Raw genomic sequence first — 12,225 nt, 5'->3', positions numbered from 1 at the left:
AACTCCTCCTTCCCCAGACCATTTGCTACATAGCTTCTTTATTCCATCAGCAAACAGCAGCTTGCAGAGGGCTTTTTTCCCCAGGAACCATGGGAGGGGTTAAGCTCAAACCACATGCACTGTGCTCCCAATCCATACTTTTTCTTCAAGTATTATTGAAACTGAAACTACAGAGCGCTAGCTGAAAAGTACTGTGAACCATATAAAAGTTCTAACTTCTTACACTCCAAGTAATTTATATAGGATTCATATAGATTCACTCAACATTAATCCCCCCTGAGAGATTCGAGATCATCTCTCCAGAGCAGAGACAAAACTCACTGGAAGCCTAAGAAAAGTATTAATTGCCCAAGAAGAAGAGCCAGCTGTGGAAAGAGGCCAGCATGGTGAAGGGTAGGAGAGAAGAATGCAAGGAGTTGAAGTGGTGAGATTATAGGTGTACAACCCTTCTAAAAATATTTCAAGAGCTGAGGGTACAACTCATCACTTTATTTCAAACTACAAAGTGCTATTACACAACACTATATGTGCTGGCAAGTGCAAAAATCATAAGCTATATGCATCCTCTTGGCATGCAGAAAACACATCACAACAGTGTTTTTTGATGGCAGACCTTCTTGAACCATACACCCATTCATTGGGCTGGCTCATTGCCTAATGGAGAGATTTTCTGCTTGTCAACTCTGCAAATTGTAAACACGACTGTGCATAATTTGTTCTCTCTCACCCCTACTAAAAAAAAAAGGCAAGGGACTACAGTAATCCAAAATTCATGGCATAAAAAGCTGTTATGGGGGGGGGAATCATAACTTAATATGTTGTGAAGTTCAGATTCATATATCAGTGTTTTGCTCATGAAAAATACTCACATGCTCTGTGAAGACTAATAGCTCTTCCATTGCCAGCATTAGCTGCTTATCGATCTGAATAAGAAGCTGCCAATTCCCGTATTCCATTGTGGAACGTCATTTAAATCAGATGCATCTTAATTCTGAAACCACTTTGTGCCCATGTGTTTATGAAACAAAACTACTGTAAGCTAGAAGAACTCTCTCCTGCTTTCTTCTTGCCATTAGAGAATAGGAAGACTCAATAACCCTTTATCAAAAATTACCTGTAATGCTGGTAAAGCTAAATCAGACAAATAAGGACTTACCTGCTAGAGGGGATGCAATATAAAGAGGCAGTTTTGACTGCATGTGCTAGGACTGCCCAGTGGCTAATACATCCTGGCAGAGGAAATTCCTAGAGATCGCATTCAAACAATTAATCCAACAATTAATCCTGATGAATCTGGGCATTGGTTGATTGCCATTTTACCCTGAGGCTATAGACAAAGTTATGCATAAGGATTTAACAGCCTTGCTGCTGGCTGCAGAGGAAGCCAAATACTGATGGTACAAAACTTCATTTTTGCTGCTAGGATGGTGGACAAAGGTCTAAAACAGTGGCTCCAAATTAACTAAGTACTGCAGACCCCCCATTTCTCAAGAGTTATGTGAATGGTGCCACAGACCACCTAATGAGAACCACTGGTCTGGAACATAACACTGGCTGGAAAACTTAGGAAGCCAAACTGAGTACATAAGGGAACGAAACATAAAGATTCATTTGGTATGATTAATTTCTGAAATATTTATGGTCATAATTTTATTTCAAACAAATGCTGGACATTGCAATAACACCTGGTGCACACCCTTTTCCTGAGTAAGTTTGAGCTTCCTATGGATATGTACCGGTAGCATAATGCAGTTGATGGTGTTTGTTATTGTGGTCTTATTACAGTGATTCAGTACAATGCCTTGCAACTATGCAAACTGTATGAATACTTCTTGAAAACTGAAAAAAGTTAATAGTTAAAAAAAATCACCTGAAACAGCAAGCATTTTGGCTTCAAGAAGAGCTGGTAGTTGAGTCTCAATATCACTCACTTTTCTCCTTAAAGTGCTGCACAGCTTCTGACTGGTACACACCTAGATTGAGGCAGACAGCAATGATATATAATTCATTCATGTAAAAATATAAGGGAATAAAAAAGGCATTTCAAATTGTCTTGGTTTACAGACATGACATATCATTACACAGCATGACAACAAAGGTTAATAAAAAGTGATGTGTGATATTGCTGCAAGACATTCATCCTGCCATTCCAGGGCTTTGCCACAGAATCCCCAGAAATAGTAACTCTCTTAACAGTTGCCCAAATAGGGGGAAATGATGATCACAAACAAAGCAGACAAGCAGATACTGCCAGACTGAATTTCAGGCAAAAGGCCAAAGCTGGAAAATTATTGCAGATGTTTGATCTTTCGGTAAATATCTTGTTGACAGTCATAATGGCTGAAGATCAAAGTAAACAAACACTTGGTTCAGATTAACAATCTGGCCCTACTCTCTACTCTTGCTGTCCTTATGGAACAGCTAAAACAGCATTCCACTACAAGACATACAGGGCAAAGTCACGCAGGCTGGGCCAATGTTCCTAGAAACTGAGCCCAATTCTCTTGCTGAAGTGAACAGTAAGCACAAATATATGTTGGGAAGAGGAATGCAGTTTAAGGTACTAGCAGAGCGCCAAACAACTATTCAAAGAATCAAAGCAAAAATACATTACAAGTTGCCTCACTGTTGAATGTCAGACGTTTGACAAAGACCTTTCCATTTCAGCAGACATTAAGAAAGTTTTCTGCTTTTATGATTAGTTTTATTGATTTTATTCACTGTGAGTTTTTTGTAATTTTACATATACTACTTATAAACTTCAGAGATTAAGCAGTATATAAACAGGTGAAATAGATAAATTAAATTTGCAAAAGAGACTGTCTTACATCCTTTCCAATCTAAAAACAAGCATCATTTCCTCCAATGCCAAACACAGGTGGCTCAGTGCCTATCAGTGAAATACAACCGCCCAAAAATAAATATTATTTGTTCTTACTTGGGACTAACTATGTAAATTGCTTTATACATGAAAAGATAGAGACGTTGAAAGCAACAACAAGAATAAAATGGCCAAAGATTTAAGCTCAGTTAGCATCAGCTAGCTCTGTACTGATTCCACAGGCTGTCTCAGTACTGCTGTTGTGGCTCTGCCTTGCCAACTGCCCTCCTTCAGTGAACTTCCACCATTTTGGCATTTAAATAAGCCACTCTGAGTAGCACTATAGTGTTCTAAGCCTAGAGAGCCAGGCTCCGTACAACACCTCACTCCTATATGAAGTTAATCAATAGTGGCAGGAATGGAGGATGCAGCAGCGTGTGTTAAAATACTAAAATTAACTCACTCTTTCAAAATGTCATGCTATCTTCAGTATTTGCTGTAACAATCACTTAGAAAAAAGAGATGGAAGCAGTGCTGAGTTATAGATGCCAAAGGCAGCACCTCTGTCAAAGTTGCACATCCAAGTGAGGCATCGCCACTTTGCATCAGACCAGGCCTGGCTTCATTCTGAAGGGGACAAAGTGACTAAGGCTGACTGCTCAGTTCATTATCACAAAGTCTTGCTCAATAGTCACTCGAAATGCTATGTATCTTCAGAAATAGTGCATATTTCCTATGACCATGTGGTAGGGGGAGGGAACAATCAGTTACTTATTATTGTGGGAAGAGTGAGAGATACTTCATGCTATTTAATTCTGAGCTTTCAATATTTTTAGGTAAGCCTGCAATTTTAAGTACCCGTAGAAATTAATGAACCCACTGTGTTTATATTACTCTTCCAAGATGAAACTGCATAATCTATGAGGCAGTTGCACAGTTCTAATTCAGCAATGTTTCTTTCAGAATATTCTATGCACAGTTTTCACACCAAAGCACTTTTCAATGGCCTCCACTGAATCCAAAATGTATACTGAAACATTTATAAACAATTCTACCATCATAATCCTCCCTGCTATTGTGAAGAGGTAGCTCAGCACAGTATTGGGCCTCGACTCTCAAGACTAATAGAAGAGCATATTGTGCTTCAGACAGTACAAGGAAGCCTACTTACTCTGTGAACTGAGGTATGAGCAAATATTGGAACTGCTGCTCCAAAATTATGAGAAAGCCCTAACATGAAAAAGTAATGCATTTTCTTAGGGCTTGGAAGAGTGGTGGACCACTTCCTTTCCTCTTGCAATCTATCCTAAAGGCTGCAGCAACAGTTCAGTTCCTAATATCAAAGCACTTTTGTACCTCTTAGAACTGTAGGAATGAGTCTTCTTGTTCAATTTACTAGCATGGTTTGGCTTAGCATGTTGTCCAAACCCTGGCTTGTGGCTTAGTTCCCCATGAACTGTAAATCACAGGACAAATCTTGGTTAGTCTGAAGAAAGTTAAATCACAAGCCTGGGAAACGTGGCAGTGGCAGCCTCGGCAGCCCGGAGCCAGCCTGGTAGTGCAGTTGGCTCTGGCTGGCTTCAGGAGCTGCTCGCTGCCGTGGCACCCACCATTTTGCCTCGCCAGAAGTCCCCATATGATGGTGGTGCAGGGGCTCTAAGATGCAGCTTCTGGGCTGTCTCCACCTTCCCTGACCCCAGCAACTAATCTGTGAAGGGAGGCTTCATGCTGCCTATCGGAGCAGCCCTGATCCCAACTCCTACTTGTGTGTTCAGTTAGGCAATGGAAAGCCTCCCTTCCCAGCTGAGGGATCCCCACCCCCTCCTGCTTGCACGCAAGTAGGAAGGGGATTGGGGCTGCTCCAATGGGAAGGCAGGCATTGCGCTGCCTAACCGAGAGATCCCTGCCCCCTCCTGCTTGCACGCAAGTAGGAGTTGATATCAGGGCTGCTTCGATAGGCAGTGTGAAGCCTTGCTTCCCAGTTGAGGGATCCCCGCCCGAGCCTTGCTGCCGCCGCCACTCAATCCTCCTTCTCCGCCTTCCACGCCTGATCCACTGCGCACCGCTTCCTCACCACCACCACCAAAGAACCAACTCAGGGGCCGCCCAGGTTCATGGAGAAAGGAGATAGAAGCCTCGGAGGAAGGGGAAACATGGCGGTTGAGGTCAAGGCGGCGGCCGCCCCTCTGCCACCTCCATCACTGCAGCATGAACGTCCCGAACGTGCAGTATGTATGTATGTATGTATGTATGTATGTATGTATGTATTTAAAGTGTCCCCGGATTCATTGAAAAAAATCTGGTAAATTTAATCTGCAATCTCCTCTCCATTTGCCTGCATGTTTGGCTTTGTGTGACATGTAAACCAGGCCATTAACTACTGCTATGATGGCTAAAATCAGGGATATGAGCAAGCAGAGGGAGAGACAGGACTGCAGCACTCACTCTTATCAACTCTACTGAAAGACCAGCATCATTCAACTCTGTATCGCTGAACTGTTTCTGTTCAGGTCTGTCATTACAAGCACCATTAAGAAATTATGCCTGAGCTTGCTTGTTTTCCTCCTGTCTCTGAATCCCCATTTTCTTTTGTGTTGTGTCCTTTAGATTGCAAGCTGAGGGGTAAAGACTGTCTTGTTTGTTATTGTTCTTATCAATCCTATTCTAAGCCAGTTCAAAAGTCTTTGCAAATGGAGATTGGTGGGGGGATGTTTTAAATAATATTCAAAGCTCTCATAAACCTGATAATTTTTTCCAATCGGCGGCTCACTGATAATCTCTCCTTTGCATGAGCTAAGAAATAGAATATTTAATGCACCATTCCACCCACTATCCAGCTGTCACATTTTCACTTTTTATACACTGACCAAATTAGCATAATGTCAGCATTCCAATCACTTAATATTACATTAAAAACAAGATCTTTAGAAAGCTGTTCACAGACTGCTTCCTTACACTTATGTAATTAATTGCCTCATTAATGCCTTACATTTACAGAAACAAATATAGCAGTTAAAGTGCACTTACTCTGGCAGCTGTATCTTTAATGGACATATTGAGTGATTGCTCTTTTTCTTGAAGCCTAGAAAAATTAAATATATATTAAAAGATTGCCATTATTGGATAATCAACGTCTCAGAAACAAAAACGAATATTCCAGTTTGTTTATCCCATAACAACTCTCTCAGATCGTTGAAACTATTGTCTGTTACACCAAAACACCCATTCGTTTCTTTACAGCCCAATTCATCCCAAGCTAAGCACTTTTAAATGTATGTATTTATTTCTAAAAGTATGCCCATGTTACTTTTTGGCTCTAAAGAAGGGGTCACACAAAATCACATTAATTTATGAAGAACATATGTTTAATCCCTACCCCACCCTAGGCTGGACATAAAAAGTACTTAAGATTGACTTGACCATGCCAACTAAATTTTATATTTTAAGGCCTGTTTCTAGCATGAGGCCATCAGAAACTGTAGCATCCCATTACCAAATAAAGCTGGTGGGGGGTAGGAGAAGAAAGCTAACTCAGTGTGGGATAATGCCAATAATCCACACTCACATCTGAAAAGACAACTAGAAGATTTTGGTGAGCAGGTGTGGGTGCCGAAGGAGGCGATCATATTTTATTTACTGAAGAGACTCCAAAACAGCAGTACACACTGGTTCTACCACAGACTTTTGAATTTTTTTCACAAATGGCATTTTGAAAGCCATGACCTTCAAAATGGATCTAATCCAAGTCCTTTGAAAGAAGGCAAACACTGTACTCCAGGGGCTTCTATCTGCTGAAGCTTGCCTCAGTGGAAGATATATAGCAAAATTCTATTAAAAGTTTGAAATGGAATGATTTCCTTGCCCTTCAGCAAAGTTTGCACAATATGAATCAATCAAGGAATCAATAACTCCTTGGCATGATTACAGTTCTTATCTGTGAACCTCTCCATGTGCAATTTTGCACATCTTTTATCAAGCAACTGCTCATTACAATTAAAGTTGTTGTTTTTAAAAAAAACTTATTTACCATTAGATAAACTTTTTTTAATATCATGAATTATACAAAAAAAGAATGCTTCTTGGACCAACTGTGCATTGTGAAAACACTATAAAAATGAAGTAGACTCATACTGGATTCTCTGCAGGCGCTTTCACTTTACCCTATCAATCGTTACATCTTTTGAAAAGTTACTGCTTAATCCAAATAGCATAACATGATTGTTAACCCAGAAAGTGAGATTATCTAGGGTTCTAGGGTTAAGGACTACTTGCGATATCAAAAAGGGAAACAGGTGCTAATGTGATGGTTCTTAGAATTTCAAGGATGGACAGAATTCTCATAAAAGTGAAAGGAAGTTTAAGAATGGTGTAATGATGCTTATTTTATTTATTTATATCTATTTCATTTATATACGACCCTTCAGTTTTCAGGGCAGTTTGCATGATAAAAATACAAGATAAAAGCACAAATAAATAGTTAAAACAAAACAACAAAAGAATAAAGCCCCCTCCCACAAACACATTTAAAAGGCTGTAGAATATTAATCAGCCAAAGACCTGGTTGAAGAGGAACGTTTTTGCCTAGTGCCTAAAGATATATAATGAAGGCGTCAGGCGAACCTCCCTGGGGAGAGCATTCCACAACCGGCACAAATAATGCAGAAAAATAAATAAACTAATGTAAGGTTGTAAGGTTTGGTCTGTATATCCAGGGGTTTATTTGCTTACATGCAGAATTCATAAATGCATACTTTTCAGACCGCAGCATACAAATTCATTATCTTCCATGAGTAGGATAAATCACACGTGCAAGTCATGCATCAAAATAGCCATGGATGCATTAAAAAAAAAAAGTAATCAAAAGCTGAACAACTGAAGCTGGGGAAAGAGATGTGGCTCACCAAGGAGCCATTTGGCTCTGAATGAAGAGTAAAAGTAAACTAAAATGAGGTAGAATTCTCAACTTTACTGTGCTTCACCAGCAGCTAGGGAAGACAACAGCAAACCCCAAAGGCAGGTTAGGAGAGGAAGTTGCAGCAGAAGCCCTACAAAGTCAAGTACAGAAGTGAAGGCAAGCCACTGGGGAAAATGACTGTCAGAAAGGAATTCCAGACAGGGGAGACCACAGAATAACAGTCCAACTGGCACTCCATATACCACGGGTGTCAAACACAAGGCCCGGGGGCCAAATCCGGCCCGCCAGACCTCGTCATGTGGCCCGCCGAGGGCCCCAGCCAGCGGGACCTTGCTGCTGAAGCGCCGCGCCGACAAAGCGCCGACAAACAGCTGGGGCCTGCGGGGGGTAGAAAGGCGGCCGGAGCAGCGCTGCGTGGAGCGCCCCGAGCCACAGCAGGAGAAGGAGGAGGCAGCTTTCCGGGTCAGCACCCAGCAGCGCCGCACGGAGAGTCCCGAGCCTCTGGGACGCAGCAGTGCTCTGTAGCACTTTGAATCCTCCTCCTCCTGCCATGGCTCGGCGCCTGGAAACGGCTGCTGCTGCTGCTGCTGCAGCACAGACAAAGCACCCAGCAGCGCCGCGTGGAGGAGAAGGAGGATTCAAAGTGCTACAGAGCACTGCTGCGTCCCAGAGGCTCGGGACTCTCCGTATGTCGCTGCCGGGCACCGACCCGGCAAGCCGCCTCCTCCTCCTCCTCTTGCCTCACCTCCTCCTCCTCCTGCCGCGGCTCAGCCTCATGAACGTGAGCTCAGCAGCGGCTCAGCCTCATGAACGTGCAACTCTGAGGCTTTACGCACGTCTCCTAAAACAGACACCCGCTGCCTCACGCTGCACAGGAAATGCTTTTTGCCCCTGGGTCCATTCGCGCTCTTTTCTGGCGCTGAATCAAGGCGGCGACCCCCCCCCTTCCCTTTCTTTCTTCCTCTCTCTCGTTCTTATTCTTTCTTTCCCTCTCCTTCCTTCCATCTTTATCTCTGTCTTCTCTCCCTCTTTCTTTTTCTTTCCTTCTTTATTCCCTTCCTTCTTTCCTATTCTTTCTCTCCCCTCTTTCCTTCCTCTCTCCCTCCTGCTCCCTCTTTTCTTTCTTTCTTTCTTTCTTTCTTTCTTCCTTTCTTTCTTCCTTTCCTCCTTCCGTCCTTCCCATCTTTCTGCCTCTCCCTCATTCTTATTCTTTCTTTCCCTCTCTACTTCCTTCCTTCGTTCTCCCTTTCCATCTTCTCTCCCTCTTTCTTTTTCTTTCCTTCTTTATTCCCTTCCTTCTTTCCTACTCTTCTTTCTCTCCCCTCTTTCCTTCCTTCCTCTCTCCCTCCCATTCCCTCTTTTCTTCCTTCCTTCCTTCCTCCCTCCCTCCCCTCCCTCTCCCTCTCATCAGAAACATAGGATGCTGCTTCATACTTCTGGCCCTTAAACCCTGGAACCAGGAGAGCAGCTCCAGTGAGTCAACCTCAGCCAGTCCCTTTGGTGAAGGGTGGTGGCTCACTGGCAGAACATCTGTCCTGCATGCAGAAGGACCCCAGCATCTCCAGCCAGTAGCTCTGCAAAGCTCCTGCATGAAACCCTAGCGAGCCTCCACCACCCAGTGCAGTTACCAAAAATCATTTTTCAATAAATTGTACAATAATTGTACATTTGATTATCTACTTGCCATTATTCTGACTATGTTTCTGCTTTCAGAGCTAGTTATTACTTACATTATTACAAAAAAACAGTAATAATTGAATGCAGTGACAATAATTTATGATAATAAAGAGTGGACACATAGTCCTATAGATACAACCGGCCCTTTGAGGGTGACCAAACTGCTGATGCGGCCCCCGATGAATTTGAGTTTGACACCCCTGCCATATACGGTAGCTCAGTGGTAGAGCAACTGCTTGACATGTAAGAGGTCTCAGGTTGAATCCCCAGCATCTCCAGGAAGGGCTGGGAAATATTCTTTGTCCTTGGAGAGCTGCTGCCCATCAATGTAGAACAATACTGAGCTAGATGGACAGATGGTCTTTGGTCTAAGACACCTTCTTATGTCCTTATGCATATTCCAAATAATTTACCATTTGGAATGGAAGAGTCAGGAGGGAGGTGACATTTATAAGACTTTTCCCTTCTTATTGCTTTGCCTGTGGCTACTGACAAACCTGAAAGTAAAGGCACACAAAACTAAAGACTCCCTTGAGCTCTATAATGCTTGGGCAAATCCTCAGATACCCATATTATCCACACACCAGATATAATAAAGAAAGTACAAAAGGGGATATTAAACATTGGCTAGCAAATCCAAAAAATAGTTGAATTCTGTTTGCAGGGATATCTACTACTGTAATGTATGGATCTGAATATTTTCCACCAGCACTGCAAAATAGTATCACTTTATCTGGCTGGTAATTGGAATTATGATAGTAACGGAATAATTTTACATTTCATGCAAATTTAGGTGGCTTGTTATGACCTATGGTAATAAGTAGTTTTCGAAGGATTTTTATTCTATTGGTTTTGTTATGAAGGGACAGGATTTGGTGTTGCAACTTGCCCCAGATCCTTGAGATGAGCCAGGTTATAAAACAAAACATAAATACAGTACCTAGTGCAGATGAGTGAGTCACCTTACAGCATGGGTAGGCAAACTTAGGCCCGGGGGCCGGATCCGGCCCAATCGCCTTCTAAATCCGTCCCATGGACGGTCTGGGAATCAGCGTGTTTCTACATGAGTAGAATGTGCCCTTTTATTTAAAATGCATCTCTGGGTTATTTGTGGGGCCTGCCTGGTGTTTTTACATGAGTAGAATGTGTGGTTTTATTTCAAATGCATCTCTGAGTTATTTGTGGGGCATAGGAATTCATTCATTCCCCCCCCAAAAAAATATAGTCTGGCCCCCCACAAGGCCCCCTGCTGAAAAGGTTTGCTGATGCCTGCCTTACAGCTTACATAGCTCTCTACAGATTTGTGGCCATATATCTACTGACTAGATATTTCTTCAGGGCACCTCTTTTCATAGTGCTTAATGAACATATTGAACAATCATAGTTCTCTCTTCAGGCTAATTTCCTCAAGCAGCTCTCTCTCTCTCTCTCTCTCTCTCTCTCTCTCTCTCTCTCTCTCTCTCTCTCTCACACACACACACACACACACACACACACAGAGAGAGAGAGAGAGAGAGAGAGAGAGAGAGAGAGAGAGAGAGAGAGAGAGAGAGATTGTGTAAGAGTATTTGGCCCAAGCTGGCCTTGTCTTCAACCATAATTACTATGTGGCTGAACTATATTCTAACTAATAAGCCTTTCAGGCCCCAAGCATTTAAGATTATCTTTGAATTAAGCTCTTTCAGACAAACCTTTAAGGGCTCTTGTAGCTGAATGGAGTGGTTACCAGAAACATCAAGAGAAAATCCTACTGCCAATGGCCATGACAATATTAATCCAGATTATTTAAAACATCCATAAAACAGGTTTTGCATTCTGAATCCATTTCAACCAGCAACGGCTAAACGGGATGAATGTGGGAATGAAAGCAGAGCGTTCAATTTTTTTTATAAAAAAAAATATTGGACACTATCCAGCCCTCAAGGCACTGTTTTAGAACTGGCATCCAGATTCCCACTCCCTCCCTTAATCCAAAATCAGTATTTTGGCATTACCCTGGAGCATAATACAAGGGAGCCAAGAATGAGCAACAGGAAAGCAGATGAGAAGATTAAATTTAAAAAAATATGAAAGCTAAGCAAGATACATACAGATAAGTGGTTTCTGTGATAATTAATCTCAATTTTGTAGATGTGACCTCCACTGATCTTTTTCATCAAAGCATGCAATAAAAAAATGTCCTTCTCAATGTATCTACTTGTGTCAATAACAAAGCAGGATAGCAACTGACTAATCCAAAAGCTGTCACTTTAACTCCCGCATTTGTTGACTGGTTTTCCAACTGAAATTGACAAATAGCAGCCAAATTTATTTAAAATCAATGTAATATGCAACTGATTTCTCTGACCCTAAAGTCTTTTCTTTCTTTTTTTATAGAATTCTATAACCAACTAATGGAAATAAGACAGGACAGACATTTTCACCCCATCAGCCATTATGCTAAGTTAAAGACACCCACCCCTTTCAGCATGATGTGAAGTGAATGGCATTTGCTTTGTAATGTGGGGAGAGGGGTGTCACCTCTCTTCTGTAATAATGAGGATCTTCAGCTGCAATATGATAAAAGGTTTTGAGATCAGAGGTCAATAAATGGGTGTGGGGACCTATTTTGCCATTTCTCTGCCTGGTGGGCAGGACAAATCACTGTATCAAAATGAAAGACCCACACTATAATAAACTGCATGAGTCTTTATTTAACAGTTTAAAATAATCCCCTCCCATGACACATGGGAAAGACACCAGTAAGGATGGAAATGGCACAAAAGATTGATAATGCTTCTTACTTAGCACAGGGGACAAAATGATTGCCTTT

The 12,225-nt window shown here is 41.9% G+C and overlaps 1 protein-coding gene across 1 annotated transcript in view; it reads right to left on the bottom strand.

Moving 5' to 3' along the window:
- The window catches only part of DISC1 (DISC1 scaffold protein), a 142,444-nt gene that overhangs the window by 86,714 nt on the left and 43,505 nt on the right, over positions 1-12,225 (bottom strand). The window contains 2 exon segments of the mRNA XM_060272850.1: positions 1,871-1,973; positions 5,849-5,903. Coding sequence (XP_060128833.1) covers positions 1,871-1,973; positions 5,849-5,903 — 158 coding nt within the window.

The sequence above is a fragment of the Zootoca vivipara genome, chromosome 3, assembly GCF_963506605.1.
Source record: "Zootoca vivipara chromosome 3, rZooViv1.1, whole genome shotgun sequence".
NCBI lineage: Eukaryota > Metazoa > Chordata > Lepidosauria > Squamata > Lacertidae > Zootoca > Zootoca vivipara.
This window is presented reverse-complemented; position numbering and strand designations above follow the sequence as displayed.